The sequence below is a fragment of the Malus sylvestris genome, chromosome 7 (assembly GCF_916048215.2).
Source record: "Malus sylvestris chromosome 7, drMalSylv7.2, whole genome shotgun sequence".
Classification (NCBI taxonomy): domain Eukaryota; kingdom Viridiplantae; phylum Streptophyta; class Magnoliopsida; order Rosales; family Rosaceae; genus Malus; species Malus sylvestris.
The window spans coordinates 17963760-17980455 of record NC_062266.1 but is presented as its reverse complement, the minus strand read 5'-3'; the positions used below and the strand labels follow the sequence as shown (position 1 = coordinate 17980455).

Genomic DNA, 16696 nt, shown 5'->3' with positions numbered 1-16696 from the left:
TTAATTAACGCTTTGGTTTTAATGTTTGTCTATGGAAATGATCGTAAAGGTGACTGGTTAAAGAGGTCTTGATTACCTAGATGGGTAAAATGGTTAACACAACTGTGAGTTTATTGTCCTTCTATAAGGCTTGCTCCTAACTTTCCACGATTTAATTTCTTTAGCTCAAGAACTCATTGTTAATCAGTCTATCAGACGCGTCGCTAATTAACACATTTGTGATATTTTAACATTGTTCGTTACCATGAAACTATGAACTATCGTTCTCACATGAAGGTATTACTTCCATATATTAGCATGTGTCTGTTATCAAAAATCATACCGCCTGAATACTGGTTGACAGCTCCTGGATATCGAACAATATCATCAATTAGTAGCGCCACCATAAGCTAATTACAGGTTAAAGCCCGCTCTGATAGGTAGTTTCGGTTGATTAGTAAGGAATTGGTCTTATGACTTGGTTTCGTTGATTCTATGGGAGATTGATTACTGCTAATTGAAGGTATAATAATTCGTACTCCTATGCCTATACCCATCGCAACAACGAGTACAACACCGAAATAAAATTTGGAACTAGTATTGGTTGGAATGTTCTAAGCTCATGAATGGAAATTGCTAATAATCTATTTCAGAATGGACCTTAACAGATATCGATCTTCCTCCTAAAGATCCGGAATTATTACTATGTTTGAAAGATTAGTATTGTTGGGGACCAAATGATCGTTCTCTAGATGTTCTTCTGTTAAGTGCTACCACTTTAGCACCACATTGTCGTTCGAAACATTTCCAGAGATTTTGACGAAAAGTAAAACTTCATAGGGATTCTGATAGATGGTATACTAACAGGTACTACCAAGGAATAAAAACTATTTTTGGTTTCCTAACTCGAAAGGGGTGGTAATGATAACGAGATAATATTAGTGGGATTAATGAGTAAAATTTCCGGTGGTGCACAATTATCGATATGTTAGCCCCATCAGCTTGTCTCCAATCTAAATCTTTCCTTGGCAGCGAATTTCTTCACTTAAAGTCCAAAATGATCATCTAGAATGTCGAAAAGTCGTCTAAATTGTCCAAAACTTAGAAAAGCTAACACGTTTTTCGTATTCAACGAGGTGGCATATTCGACAATTAGGTTCAAGAACCGAGAATGCTTACATCACGCATGTGATGAGTGCAATATTGACCAAACAGCACAGCTCGATTCGGAGTTCAAATGGACATTCCAGGTCAGGGTGTATCATAATGGTTTACCTATGTGTATACATGTACTGACCTGTTATCTTAACATGTGCTTATCAAGTTACCCGATAACGATCCGATTTTTTAACGCATCAACTCGAAATCTGTTAATTTCGTGTCAGGTTAATGGATCGTGTAAAAATTTGCTAGGCCTTGTGACAAGGTGATGCTAGTAGAGGTGACGGTAATGAAGCTAATAGTAGGGTTGAAGGTGGTGAAGACGGTGGTAATGTTGTAGATCAAGTAGCGGTGGCAAGTTCTCAGCAATTGCATACAACAGTTAAATTTCATTTCTTAAAATTCACTATTTTGGAATTTTAAAAAGAACTCAAGCAAGAAAATTGATGCATGTTAGGTTTTGTTCAAATTAGAGGGTGGAGCCCATTTAGCCATGTAGTCAAGTTTTTTTAGTTGCCTACCACATCAATCATCCATATATTTAAAATTGGAAATGTCTTTCATAAATAACACAAATTTCTTTCATACACATTTTTATTTATTTATGTTCTTGAAATTGAATAAAACATAAGAGAATCAAATGGTGTAAGAGAAGTGCTACTTAGGGCCAGTTTGGGATTGCTATGCTTTTTTAATAAATTGCTTCTCTTGTGCTTTAAGAATAATTAGTTGCAAAATAAAACAGTTGAGCGTTTGATAGACTATATTTTCAAAAGTGTTGTGAGTATGAAAAGCAATATAAAAGCAATGTCTAGGAGGATAAATAATGTCATTGTTTAAAATTAATGAGCTTATTACAGAATTTAAAAATATTCTAATGGCTCAACTCCATTTTTTATTAAAGCAACTTTTGAAGGGAACCTATAGGCTGCTTTCTAAAGGTCATTGCTTTTAAAATAAGCAGTACATTTTATTTTTACCAAACACTTTTTTACTGCTTAACTTTAAAATGAAGCAGTTTATGGTGAAAAAAAAAAAATATCAAAATGGGCCTTAGTACTCCGGTTTAGTAGTATTCATCTTCACTTGTAAGTGAAAGATCTTAAGTTCGGTTCTCGCCAAATACGAAGTTGAACCACATTATTGCTATTTGTAATTGCACACCATGTCATTTCCAGACCAAACAATCACTCTCACACGTGTGACCTCTTTGAATAGCAAAAACAGCCAACTTGAAATGTCATAAGGAGTAAAGTATCGTTTGAATCTCTGAACTATAATGTTAATTGAAATACTATCGCAGCACATAATGTAATCTAATATGATATAGATAGAATCAAATAGAAATAAAGTTACAGGGAATTGTTTCACCCTCTCAACTCTTTTATTTTTTGGGTATAACTGAGGACTTAAACTTCTTGAAATTGACCCATTTACCCCTCGTTGTCAGAGTTAAAGAAATTAGGTCCAGTTTTTTAACGGCGAGGGATGTATAGGCCAACTTCAAAAATTTAGAGAGTTAATTTATAAAAAAATAATAATAATTGAGGGGTTATAATTCAAGGGTCAAAACCCTCACCTCACACGTGGAAGCAAATCCACATCATCACATCGGAAACGTAAAACAATTCGAATAATAAAAAGAAGAACATTCAAAATTTACCCAATGGCCAACGGTCGGATTTTCTGCCTTACTCGCAATCATAGCCATCGATCACTCAATCTTGCTCGACATTTAAGGCCTATAAAATATCGATGATATCGGAAATATCGATTGTCCAAAAATACGGAAATTTCGATAGAAATATCGGGATATTATCGATTAGTTAGTTAATTATCTATTAGTTTATCACAAAAAATTGGAAGGAAATACATTACATGATAGATATAACTGATTTAAGTTGATTATATAGAGAGCTGGCAAACATTGTGAGTGTAGAAAATATGTAGTAATTAATTAAAGAAGTTTAAACACACCATAATCATTTATATATAATGAATTAGTACAATATTTTACACTTTATACATTGCATGGTAAGATACATGAGTGACTTAGCAATGTAATATCAGAAATATCAATAGTCAAAAAACACGAAAATTTCAATAAAAATATCGAGATATTATTGATATTTTAGATCATATTCCAAACACAAGCACGCATTTTCTCTCTCCACATAGAATACACAGTAAAAGATAATTTTCTTTTTAAATTTTATTTTCTTCCATCTTAGAGAGAGAGAGAGAGAGAGAGAGAGTGACATTTTGTCATTTAATTCGCTTCCATTAGAGAGAGAGAGAGAGAGAGAGAAGATATTTGAATGTGGAATTTGATTTTGTATGTATAAATATTCAGCTGCTGTCTGGTTGTGTTAGAAAAACAAAAAAAAAGTTCAAAAATTTGAAGTGGGTCGAGTTTGAAATCGAGCTAGCTGCTTCGAGGTTGAAGATTCTCTTTCTGTTCTCCACTGTCTGCTTCTGTTTTTTTAAATTGGGTTTCGACCATTTCTTCCTGTTACTGTAACTGCAAGCAGATTTTTTTTCTGGGATTTCTGGGTAGTTTCTGAAACTGCCACTTGAAAGTGAGTGAGAGAGAGAGAGAGAGAGAGAGAGAGAGATCCAGCTGCTGTTTGATTGCTGATTTTGGCACCATTGCTGAGTTGGGTTTTGTTATTTAGAGAGAGAGAGAGAGAGAGAGAGAGAGAGAGAGAGAGAGAGAGAGGTTTGACGGTCAATTTGATCTGGGTTCTGCTGAAGTTGATCACAGGGAAACAGATTGTGCAAGCTATAGTGGGTTGCTTTCTGAGGTTGGTCCTTGGCCTTGTTGTCTTTTCATTTTTCTGGATTTTATCATATTTACCAATTACTTATGGTTCTGGGGTCATTGCATTCCTTTTGTGGTTGCAGGAACAGAAGGGACTGATAGTTAGAGAGAGGGAGAGGGAGAGGGAGAGGAGGGCATTTCTCTCATCATTGTGGCTGTCAATGGTGGAAGCCTCTGGATTTTAAGCAAAGTCAAATCAGCTTGAGGTATTTGTTTCATTATTGTTTCTTTGAAATTTCCTTGAAACTATTTTGTGGGGTTTGGTCCATCCATCTAGCTGAAGTTTTAGACACACTCTATTTGTACAACTTGGGATAGAGACTTGTACCTTCCCTTCAAAGTAAAGCCTCTCTCTCTCAAACCACTTAGCTTCTTTTATGAGTAAAAATGGCAACCAAGTTAAGAATCCCTACTTTCCCAGTCTCTTTCCATGAAATCTTGACCCTTGGATATCGATCAAGACTAATTATAGGATGGTTCCTACACACTCATTTTTGCCTCTCGCACTTCTCTTAATTTTCGGATTCGGATCAAATGAATTCAGGAAAATCAATGGACAAAAATTAACATAGCTGTGTGAGAGGTAAAAAAGCAGTGTGAAAATATAATTTATTTACGAGCGGTATTTTACTTTAATCTAATCTAAACGCCAGAAAGATGGATTCGAAATTAGGGTCGAGATCAAGTTATTTATTCATCATGATCATGGTTGAGTCAAGCTTTAAGATTCACGCACCAATGTACTCCTCACTGGTCACATATATTTCCCTCATAACATTTAGTAGAAGTGAAGACTGATTTGATTTCACTTACAGCAGAAACATGTACCAACTTTAATTGGACGGCACTGCTTTCTGCTTAGCCTTTTAAAAGCAAACTTTTATTTCATATTATAAAGTTTTTAACCAATTGTTTTTTCTCTCAATTAATTTTGGAGTTCTGATAGAATCCGGTGCGTGTGAGTTGATATGATTGCTTCCAAGTTTATAATCGTCATTAAAAATATACATTTTTTAGGATTGAATTTTTGTTTGGGGCATTTAATGATGACTTGCCAACAGTATCTTTCCTTGGGCATCTTTTAGGTAATTTCCCATATGGTTGGTCAGATATTGTTTTCAGCAAAGCAAGCTTGCTGTGACCATACAAGATTCTTGAAGCTATAGATGTTGCCCTATTTGTTTTTATTTACATCTAATGATATTGTTTAATTTCTTCCTTAATTGCATAATTTATACGTTTATGATTGCAACTGCTCCCATAAAATGGGGGTAAGGCTAGCCGACATTCACCTCTCCCAGACCCTGCGTAAAGCGGGAGCCTTGTGCACTGGGTACGACCTTTTTTATGATTGCAACTGCTCCACTGCCTTTTAGTTTTATATGCACATATATCTTTACTTTGCATTTTCTTATTTGTTAGCATTCTTAGAAGCCTTTGTTTTCTTCCAAACTTCAGTTGCGTGAGCTCTGGTATCCAGTTTTATCATTACCCTTATTGAATCATGGTAGAAGAAGGTGGCAATGAGGTTCCGATTGACACACGATCAGTGGAAGAATGGTTGTCACATGCTAGGGTGCTTGTTCCATTGGCACTGAACAAGGCAAGAGAGGTTAAGGGGTTTCCGGGTCGATGGAAGACGATCATTTCAAAGTTGGAGCAAATCCCTTCGCGTTTATCGGACTTGTCTGGTCATCCGTGCTTCTCCAAGAATGCTCTTTGTAAGGAGCAATTGCAGTCGGTATCCAAGACGGTTAAGGAAGTTATTGAATTGGCGGAGTTTTGTGTGGGGGAGAAACATGAAGGAAAACTTCGGATGCAGAGCAATCTGGATGCACTGTCTGGGAAACTGGATTTAAATTTGCGGGATTGCGGGCTTTTGATCAAGACCGGGGTGCTTGGTGAGGCTACTTTGCCTTTAGCTATGACCGGTTCTTCAAATGGGCCTGAGGCTGCTTCTAATGGTAACATAAGGGAGCTGCTTGCACGGCTTCAGATTGGTCACTTAGACGCGAAACATAGTGCTCTTGACAGTCTTGTTGAGGTCATGAAAGAGGATGAGAAGAATGTGCTGTCAGTTATGAGTCGCAGCAACATTGCTGCTTTAGTCCAGCTGCTCACTGCAACATCTCCTCGTATCCGAGAAAAGACTGTAACTGTAATTTGCTCACTTGCAGAATCCGGAAGTTGTGAAAATTGGCTTGTTTCTGAAGGGGTTTTGCCACCTCTAATCAGGCTTGTTGAGTCTGGTAGTGCAGTTGGTAAAGAGAAGGCTACAATTTCGCTTCAGAGGTTGTCCATGTCCGCTGAAGCAGCACGCGCAATTGTTGGGCATGGCGGGGTTCGTCCACTGGTTGAGATCTGCCAAACTGGTGATTCTGTTTCTCAGGCTGCTTCAGCTAGCACTTTGAAGAACATATCTGCTGTCCCGGAGGTTCAACAAGCTCTAGCTGAGGAAGGCATTGTAAAAGTTATGATCAATCTGCTTGATTGTGGTATTTTATTGGGTGCAAAAGAATATGCAGCAGAGTGCTTGCAGAATCTCACTGCAAGCAATGACAATCTCAGAAGGTCTGTAATATCGGAAGGTGGAATTCGGAGCCTATTGGCTTATCTCGCTGGATCATTGCCACAAGAGTCTGCAGTTGGGGCATTGAGGAATTTGGTTGGCTCGGTTTCTATGGAAGTTTTGGTTTCTCTTGGTTTCCTTCCATGCATTGTTCATGTGCTTAAAACCGGTTCACTAGGCGCACAGCAAGCTGCTGCATCTGCAATTTGCAAGGTTTGCAGCTCTACAGAGATGAAAAAACTGATTGGTGAAGCGGGGTGCCTTCCTCTCCTTGTCAAGATGCTCGAGGCTAAATCAAACAGCGCGAGAGAGGTTGCAGCACAGGCAGTTTCGAGCCTGATGACCCTTTCCCACAATTGCAAAGAAGTGAAAACGGATGACAAAAGTGTTCCAAATCTAGTCCAACTACTTGACCCTAGTCCTCAAAACACGGCGAAAAAAAACGCAGTTTGTTGCCTCGGATTACTGTGTTCAAGTAAGAAATGCAAGAAGCTGATGGTCTCGTATGGAGCAATCGGGTACCTCAAGAAGCTTACAGAGATGGACATCCCCGGAGCGAAGAAGCTACTCGAACGGCTGGAAAGAGGGAAGTTAAGAAGTTTCTTCACCAGAAAATAGAGGAAGAAATGCAAGTGTGCTTTTTTGTAAGTTCTGTGAAGCTTGCTGTTTCATGGTCTAAATGAAACGTAGTTTGTCATTTGAACTTGGCAAGCCTGGTGTAATCTATGTTATGTATGTCCTATTATTTATAAGTTTATTAAAATATAAAATCTCTGTAATTCAGTATGTTTTTCCTTCTCTGCTATCTGGTGCAGTTTCTGGGATCCCATAAAAGTTTTAGCCCTTGCATCAAAGCTTCCCTCCTCGTCGCTCCACGAGCAATTTTCGGATGTCATCGGTTGTAAATCTCTTTTTCTCTGATCAAGAGACATGGTTGTAGATGATCGGTGATAGGGCAGATTGGGTTTCCGGGCAAATTTGGTCTCTCGCAACCTATCGATTGATCGAATTAAATGGTGCAAGTTGTACAAGTTCTTATTATGTCATACATTTACCTCAGCATTTATGTCAGTCTATCCTCACAGTTGGGCAAATGCTGCTATGTTTCTGATAGTTTTCATTCATTTTTCCATCTCCACCAATCCAAATTGATTCCAAAGAAGCATTAGGATTGCATTTGCATTTGGGGTGCCTCGCTGACTTGTTCAGTTATAATATTGCTCTTCCAAATTCCAAGAAGCACTTTTACTGAGAAGTATGTTTTAGGTATATGGTTCGAAGACGAGTGTTAGGTGTTGAGAGGATGAAATATTCACCGAACAAACAATTTCTTGTACAAAGGTTCACAAGTATCTTCCTTATATTGTCAATTATTTTTAGAATGGAAGTTCACACTCTTAACACTATAGAAAATACCTATGAAACATTTCGTACTCTTTCTGTCAAATGCTATTGAAAACGTTTTTAAACGCTCGACTAATTATATATTGTTGTTACTTATATTTGTACAAACATATATTTCATACTCTTCACTTGATACTTGATACTTGATACTTGAACTTTAAACTCAATTTCTTCCAAATATTTCCGGGATCTTTTAGGCAAAAAGAACCCAATTCTAGTAGTTTAGAATGCTTCCAGAGAAAGCATCCACGGATGCCTTTTTTGGTGGACAAGATGGGATGAGTTATTTCCAATTAAATTTGACTTATAACCCAGTCAATGTTTGGTGAGGGAAATTGCATCACATACCAGATTTACTATAAATCTGAAATAAGGGAAAATATGATGGATCTAATTCTATCCCTAAGGGCCAATTCCATCCAGCACACCAAACAGACTTATTGGAAGAAAAATATAAACTCTAAAATTTGTGTCTAGTTTTAGTTGTCGTTGCACACCAAAAAGATGAGAAAAACAAGCATGACATCATGGACGACATTGTTATAAACATCAGTTTGATTACTAAAAGTGGCCCCAACCCATCATTATTTGCATCATGCTAGCATAACTTAGCATGTGATTGTATTTCGAAAAATAATTCGAGCCACTTGATATTGTTTATTTATTTATATTAGAGTTTATAAACTATCAAGAGGGATGTCCCCTTGTTTTATGTTATTTTATACGACATTTTCGAATTCAGTTGAGAGAAGAAACTGTTTATGAAATGCATCTCAAAGAGAAGGTTCTTAGTCCATATTATATTCACGTTCAAACTTAGGTAATCTTGGGGTTAAAATTTGAGCTTTTGGTGTCCTTGTTTTCCTCACTCCTAAATGATGTGTCCTAAATTTTAGACATTGCTCCACTTTACCTTTTGGAAACAACTTAGATCATTTCCAATGAAAATGTTAAATTATTAGAGTCAAATTACAATTGATGACTGATGTGACAAGCTGAAGTCTTATGTCAAATTTTATGGTCCTAATTGTCAAATATTAAATTTTTTTATTAATGTACAGCTTTAAATAGTTGTATTTATTAAAAAAATTGTTGAAACAAAATTTTATTGGTTTAAATGTTAATAAAATAAGAGACCCATCATTAAATTAATAAAAAAATAATTTTGGCATTGATGTTAAATTTGACTACTAAACACAAAGGCTTCGAATCTAATCAGCAAATAACGTTGGAAGGATTTTTATGCCAGATATGCACATACATATTTTTACCTAATATTTAACATCTCCTTTGAAGATACTCTTAGAAGTTAAAACCAAATTGAAAATACAAAAAATAAAGTGAAACAAGACCCATAAGTTAGGGAATTTGTTAATTTTTTCTCTTTCATAAAAGAGTTAAGAAACTGGGGTGGTGAACTGCTGCAAAATATAGAGTTTAGTTTTAAATATGCTTGCATCCAAACATTCCATGTTCACATGTAATGCCACAAGCGTCCAAAGCTCCATCTCAATCCATCACCACGATAACAAGAAACTGGATAAGTCATTTGCATATTTAACCAAACAACAAATCAATTTTTGATAAAAACAATTGCCAAGATAAAAACAAAAACCAATCTAGCAATCAGAAACCTCATCTTATACTTCTTCTACCTTTTTTTTTTTATTTTTTTTTATGAATAACTTTCATTTTTTTTTTTTTTTGGTAAAAAAATAACTTTCATTTGTGCTTGTTACAATTAGGCCTCATCCAAAGCTAGAGATAAAGTCATCTCACGTCACAATTAGACATCCTACTTATCATAAATATATATATAGAAAAACTAATGAAAATAGCTTGAAAATTTTGAGTTTTAATGATAAGGACAAAATAAAGGGTAAAGTGAATAGTATCAGGATTGACTTTTTAGTGTAAAAATGTGGTTTTTCGTTAAAATGAACAGTACCGGATGCTTTTCGTTAAAGTTCCCTAAATATATGCAAAGAGTTTGCAACTCCTCAAGAGCATTGAGTTTATGCATTCAAGATTTCAAGTTTGAATCTTCTTCCCTAATTTGCTTTCTCTTTTTTGGTCGAATTCGTCAATATCAATTGTATCAAAAAATTTATCATAAACATATATCATCATTTCCAGCATAAATATATATCATCATTTCCAGCTGCACTAGTCGAACGAAAGACCTCATATCCAATTAAGTAGTGACAAATAAAAATGGTATAGTAGACCCGAAATTAACTTCTTCTTTTTTTCTTTTATTCTTTTTTTTTTTATCAAAGACCATAAATTAACTACAACATAGATGGTAAGTCAAAATTTCATTGTTAAATTAATATGTCAATATATACTTGGTGTTTAAAAAAGAAACATGGTTCGTGTTGTAGGCATAATTTACTTAAACAATTATAGAGGCCAGAAAGAGAGAGGGTGCAGCATAGAGAGAGAAGAGGCCTTTATTTATAGTAATAGGGAAGGTTAATTCCTTATCCTTTAAGGATTACAATTCTAATAGGATATTAACTACTAAAGGGAATATTCAAATATATCCCTAGATACACTAAGATTTACACAATCACATTCCTAATCTAATAGGACTGCAACACTCCCCTTTGAGTGTGTACATACTCAAGCAAATGGCGCATCAGGTCTTCAATAATGAAGTAAGTACAGTTGATGAAGTCGTCGGCACAATGAGTGAATGCAAGTCTCAAATCAACGGAAGAATGCATAAAAAGGTAAAACTCACAAAACCTCACTATGGTAAAACCCAAGGTGGGATAAAAACTCATAGACTAAGGATAAAAGTGAGAAGTTGCATTAAGTCAAAACTATACGTCTTTTGTACGCAAGTAGAAGAGCTCACAAGGATATGATCGGCCCAGGATGGGTGCCTCGTTAAAACCTAGTTAGGTAGCAAAAATCTAGTAGGAAAAATGCTCCCAATCGTAGGGAAAAAGAGTACATTAAGATCAAATGAGTATACTTCTGGATACTCCCACTGAGTTTGACAGAACTTCCAAATGAGAACTACAAGCATTGCATATGAATAGTTAGGCATACCAATTCTTCGAACAAGCTTCTGGAAGGTTAACTTCGGCAGTGACACAATATGCCTTGGCGTTGACTTTGTTGATGTATCATGTCTTGGTCGGGTGGATACATGTGGCATAGTCTTTATGGATCGTTGTTGGGACTCAACGATGGATGAAAACAGAAAGTACTTCGAATATGCTCAACAAGAACTTCTAACCATGTCTCACTTGTGGCGTAGTGAAGTGAGGTGAGTCTTGGAATGATTCGAAGATTTCACAACTAAGGTGATATCATGGACCTCCAAGATATTGCGATATCCGTAACAGTAAAGACATAACCATTCAGACATTTTGCCTTGTGTGGGTTAAACTGTGTCAGCATAACAAATAAGGCAAGCATCATTCCCAGGGTCATGGGGGTTGGATCCACTCGAAATGCATTGGGATATGCCTAAATTTGTAGTACCTTCAGGGTAAGTCTGTAATACCAATTCAGTGGTTGCATGTAGGGGCGGTGCTGCATCTTTACCAATAGATCAACAACGAAGGAGATATCCTGTCTAATACAATGAGCTAAGTCCAACGAAGCGCAAAGTTGAACTTAGATATGGAATTTTGGATTCCATAACCTCTTCAAGGGTCTCATTTGCATATAACGTATGGACGATCATAGGTATACTCCAAGGTAACACATTCGGGGTGTAGTTCGACTGGTAGACCAAAGTACCGTCAGAACAACACTTGAACTTCAGGTCAAGGCATAAACAAGTTTTCCTAAGATCCTTCATCTCAAATTCCGTCTTTAGGTGCGAGGTAGTTTTCTTAAGCTTTTCTACAGTCTTAGTGAGATTCGTGTTAACTACATAAGCTGTAACTCTAGCAATTCTGAATAAGACTTCATAGTTTAACACACAAGGGCATTCATTCATATCTGACTGATCAAGTACACCACATCCGTCGGATTGTTTCAATCTGTAAGTGAACGCCTCAAACAAGTTAAGAGGGTGTTCCGTGGTTTGAAACTATTTGAACTAATCCATGTAATTCTTCGGGAACTTACATGTAAATATATCCATATCTATTTCCCCATGGAGAAAACATTAACAACATTTCATAATGCTGCTATCAATCACAGGACGTTTGAGAGAAACCTTGCACCGAAAGGCGTACATCATATCACACTATATCATTCATCACATAACACTTCCTTTCCCGCTTGTAACATAACGGGGTTACCTTGGGCAGTGTAGGAACGATAGGTCTAAAACAAACTTTGGTAAGGAATTTGACCTAAATTGTAATTTCAGTTATCCAATCAGTTCTACGTTGTCACTTAATCAATGGAACACGGTTCGATCTCATCATTTTTCATTTATGTCGGTAGCTACCATATAAGTGAAAACATCATCGATGGTAATCTCATTCCAATTCCATATTCTCATCTAAACTTGTATACTGGACCAAGAACTTCAAGTCTCGGGAGTAATCCGGATTAATCTCATGAGATGGAAATTATCTAAGATAGCGATCAAGTATGGATTCATTGTTGTGTCGTCATCTTCCTCTTCTAAGGAAGTGAATCTTATAAACCGAGTGATCTGTCGGGCTCCAGGTCAAGACAGATTGATTAGCTATCCTCTAATATACCGAATAGTCCAACATGGGCATCCAAATCGTCTAATAGTGCACACCCTTCCGAGATGTTGACTCGACGTCAGTTAAGTATGTTTATCCTTGCAGGCATGTTTGCAACTGGTATATGATCTCGTCAGTTTAGCTGAATCAGAGGAATGCATCTGGAGCAACATTTTGAAAGCTAGAATTCATCGCACTTGCTTATCACATTTATGCAATACGGGGATCGAGATGAGATATAGTGGGCAATGTCCACGCAAATTCACGTCGTTCTACAAGAATGTTGATGTTCTTATCTCCCCCTAACGACGGGAAAATTGTCTCACTAAAGTGATAACCCTCAAATGAATGATAAAGAGATCGCATGCAAGGGCTCTAAGAGAGCTAAAGTGAAGGAGAATCGTAATTGACAAAGATTTACATCCTTTTTTTAGGACCCAAGTTGGAACGTTATGGCGGCGTAACTTGGAAAATAGAATGCACACCCAAATGTGTAAATATGAAAAACGTCAGGTTCGTACCTAATAACCAACTATAACATCAAAATGGTTTGGTGGCAATGAGCCTCAAGGTGGACCAACATAGCTACGTACAAGATTGCATAGCCCTCGGCAGAAATCGAAAACTTGGTGCGTTCACAAGGTTCAGGCAATCAATTAAATTGCACTTTATGATCGCTATGCGAGGCTGTTTTGGGGTGAACATGGGAATTCGATGTCTAATTATAAACCCAAGAGACATGCAATACTTTATCGAAAACCGTCGATATAAACTCTTCGACATTATCCAGTCTTCTGGACTTTAAGGGATAAGTAGGGTGGTGAACCCTTAATCGACCAGGGGGTTTAGTAGCAATTTGTGTGGACAAACATGTGACCAGTTTGTCAATTCATCAACCAAAACCATAAGTATTTATATGGTCTGCATTTTGGTTGAATTAGTCCACATATATTCCCTTGAATCCACTGTGAAAAAGGGTGATTTCGTATCTTTGCGAGGGATGACATAGAAAATAAATTTCCCTAATGAGCAGGCTTGGCAAAGTGTTCTTGTAGGCACAAGAACCTTACTTTAGGTAAGGAGATGCGTTGTAGCATCATTGTTCAACCTAAGTGTCCCAAATGGTAGTGCGAAAGCAAATAAACTACTTAATCACCAAGCTCCAGGCTGGCCACATATGGTGTGTTCCCAGTTGGGAGACAACCTATTGGCCTCAAATCAAAGCTTCAGGCTCATTTTTGGAGGTGGTGCAAAGATATTTCACTATATTTTCTTCAGTGGTTTCATTTATGATCATTGTCATCTCGAATATCCTTAAAAATCCAGAACAGTGAGAATATAAAGTCTCTTAAATGGTAATGTTGTACCATTCATACAATGAGGAGTGTGCCAATGCTTTTAATCAGGTTAGATAAACCTGACGTCGTTGTTAGAGTTGTGATTTAAGCGTAAAGTTAGTGTGTGTAATATTGCATTTGTTGATGCACAAAACCGAAGGTCTTGGAACAACGTAAATCCAACCGTGAATCTGCAAGAAAGTAAAGAACACAAAATGTATCGTGGTTCACCCCAATATTTGGGCTACGTCCACACTGATATTGTATTTCTCTGTTTGTGAGAGGATTGTGAGGGAGAGAGAAGTATGTGAGGATCAAAGCTTCTTTGAGGGTGATAGAGCTTTTCTCTAAATCTCATACCCTCAATTGTGAGGGTGAGGAGGCCCTTTTATAAACTAAGGGCTCTTCCCCTTTTTACATATTTGCCCCTTTATTACATAATTAAATTTGAGTCCCCCGAGTATTTATACGAGATCTAAATACAAAGGCCCTAAGTATGGTACAAACAATAGTCCCCCAAGTCTTCAGTTAAGAGAGTCTTTTGGCTGGAGACTTGAAATTCAGTCCATGTGTGGGCCGAAGTAACTAGATGCCGTCTTGAATTGATACTTGATATGAGGCAGTGCTCAAAGTGAAATGATGCTCAATTAGAAGTAGCACATGTTGCGAGGTTGCTCAGTTTGTGGCTTATGTTGCCTTAGTTGGCTCAGCTTGTGGCGTTGAAGGTGAGGGAGTCCCTTTCATAGAATAAGGGCTCGCTCCTCAATACATAAATGATGGGCTAAGAGTGATGCTCGCGACGAGGCGGTTGCTCAGTAGGCGGCGATGCTCTCTAATGATGGTGAGGGAGTCCCTTTTATAAAATAAGAGTTTGCTCCTCAATACATAAATGAAATGCTCGCGGCGAGGCGATTGCTCAGTAGGCGGCGATGCTCTCTAATGATGATGAGGGAGTCCCTTTTATAAAATAAGGGCTCGCTTCTCAATACATAAGTGATGGGCTAAGAATGATGCTCGCAGTGAGGCAGTTGCTCAGTAGGCGGCGATGCTCTCTAATGAATGTGAGAGAGTCCCTTTTATAAAATAAGGGCTCACTCCTCAGTACATGAACAATGGGTGCTCTCTAATGAAAGTGAGGGAGTCCCTTTTATAGAATAAGGGTTCACTCCTCAATACATAAATAATGGGTCAGAGTCCCCCAAGTATTTTTCATAAGGCCCAGTTGCGGAAGCCCAATATATGGTACATAGTGTAGTCCCCCAAGTCTTCAGTCAATAGAGGCTGTTGGTTGGAAATTTCAAATTGAATCCATGTATGGGCAGAAGCGGCGGTTGTTCAGAGGTGGTATTTGTATATCCTGCACTGAAGCTTTGTAGGTGAAGCTTTGCAAGTGAAGCTTTGAAGCTGGAGCTTTTGTAAATGAAGCTTTTGAAGTTGGAGCTCTCGAAGCTAGAGCTATGTAAATGAAGCTTTCGAAGCTGATTGACATGAGTGATGCTCATGAATGTTGACATGAATGATGGTCATGAATGTTTATGTATGATTGACATGAGTGATGCTCATGTATAATTTTGAAGTACTGGACGTACTTTTGATCACCTAGCTGGTGATAATAGCGGCAGACTTCCGAATAATTTTTAGAGTACTAGACGTACTTTTGATCACCTGGTTGGTGATAATAGCGGCAGACTGCTGAATAATTTTGGAGTACTGGGTATACTTTTGATCACCTGGTTAGTGATAATAATGGCAGGGTACCGAATAAACTTGAAGCCATAGGGCTTGGCTCTTTTAGGCATATGGGCCTTCGCCCTTCACATAACATTCCAGCCCATTATTGTGGGCTTGCCGTTTTTTATTTTTTTTAATTTTTTTTATTACCCTCTGATGGGGTTTATATAGGTGTCTCCGAAAGATAAGAAAAATAAATCACATCATTCAAAAAAAAAATTCTGACAGTTCAATGGATCACGCCCATAATTCCCTTTTCTGCATGCCATCACCACAACAATTATGTCTGCTTCTTTTTATCTTCTTTTGCTTTCTGCTTTTGCTTTTGTTTCCCTTTTTCTGCTGCATGGTCCACGAGTCCACCGCCAAGGCTCCATAATATTCTCCCACACTACACTTTGTGCTTTATTTAATAGCCTTAAATTGTTGGTGACTTGGTGCTGAGAAAATAATCCATTTTTTTGGCACCACTATTTGAATTAATAGTTTGGCAGCCTTCGTAGTCTCTGATGAGCATCACAACTATCATCTTCTTTTATTGCTGTCACTTTTTCTTTTCTCATTTAGCAGATGGCAGACAAGAGGAATAATAATAGACTTATTATTGAGGAAAAGCTTATCTTCGTCAAGTCTTAATGAGTGTGTTTCTGATGATCAAGATCGCTCTCTGAGTCACACTCGTAGCAAGTTCAGCCTTGTCGACATGCTTCCAGCAACCGAGCTCTATGCCGTCCCAAGCAGCATCATCATCTCTTCGAGAACCACGTCTGGCGGTAGCAGCAGAAGCAACCTTGCCTCCTTGGAAACGTGCGCGCTGCTGATCTTTGGCGGTGGAGTCATCATCGTTGTTGGATATGCTGAGCATGTCGACATCAGATCCGTCGTTATCCTCCTCCAGAACTGTAGTGTGACTCGTCTATCCCATAAAATCTGAAGCTCGACTGGTGAGAAAGATGAGTGTGAATCAGATGCAACGGCACAGCAAAAGCTTATCCAAGAAATCCTAAACATCCGCCATCAAACCCAC

At 37.6% G+C, this 16696-nt stretch overlaps 1 protein-coding gene across 4 annotated transcripts; it reads left to right on the top strand.

Annotated features, from left to right (window-relative positions):
* The first annotated feature begins 3405 nt into the window (after window positions 1–3405).
* LOC126628901 (protein CELLULOSE SYNTHASE INTERACTIVE 1-like) lies at window positions 3406–7316 on the top strand. 4 transcript variants are annotated; one of them, XM_050298760.1, is made up of 3 exons: window positions 3406–3944; window positions 4133–4167; window positions 5420–7316. In XM_050298760.1, exon 3 carries the CDS (start codon window positions 5466–5468, stop codon window positions 7146–7148), a length of 1683 nt encoding a protein of 560 aa, XP_050154717.1. In that variant the 5' UTR covers window positions 3406–3944; window positions 4133–4167; window positions 5420–5465; the 3' UTR covers window positions 7149–7316. The 4 variants fall into 4 exon arrangements, with proteins under 4 accessions (XP_050154717.1, XP_050154716.1, XP_050154718.1 ...); XM_050298759.1 differs by having other exon boundaries at window positions 4045–4167; XM_050298761.1 differs by lacking the exon at window positions 4133–4167.
* The last annotated feature ends 9380 nt before the right edge of the window (window positions 7317–16696 follow it).

What these genes read in the sequence shown, in the direction of transcription:
- LOC126628901 (XM_050298761.1), top strand. Translation starts at nt 5,466, where the DNA reads ATGGTAGAAGAAGGTGGCAATGAGGTTCCGATTGACACACGATCAGTG.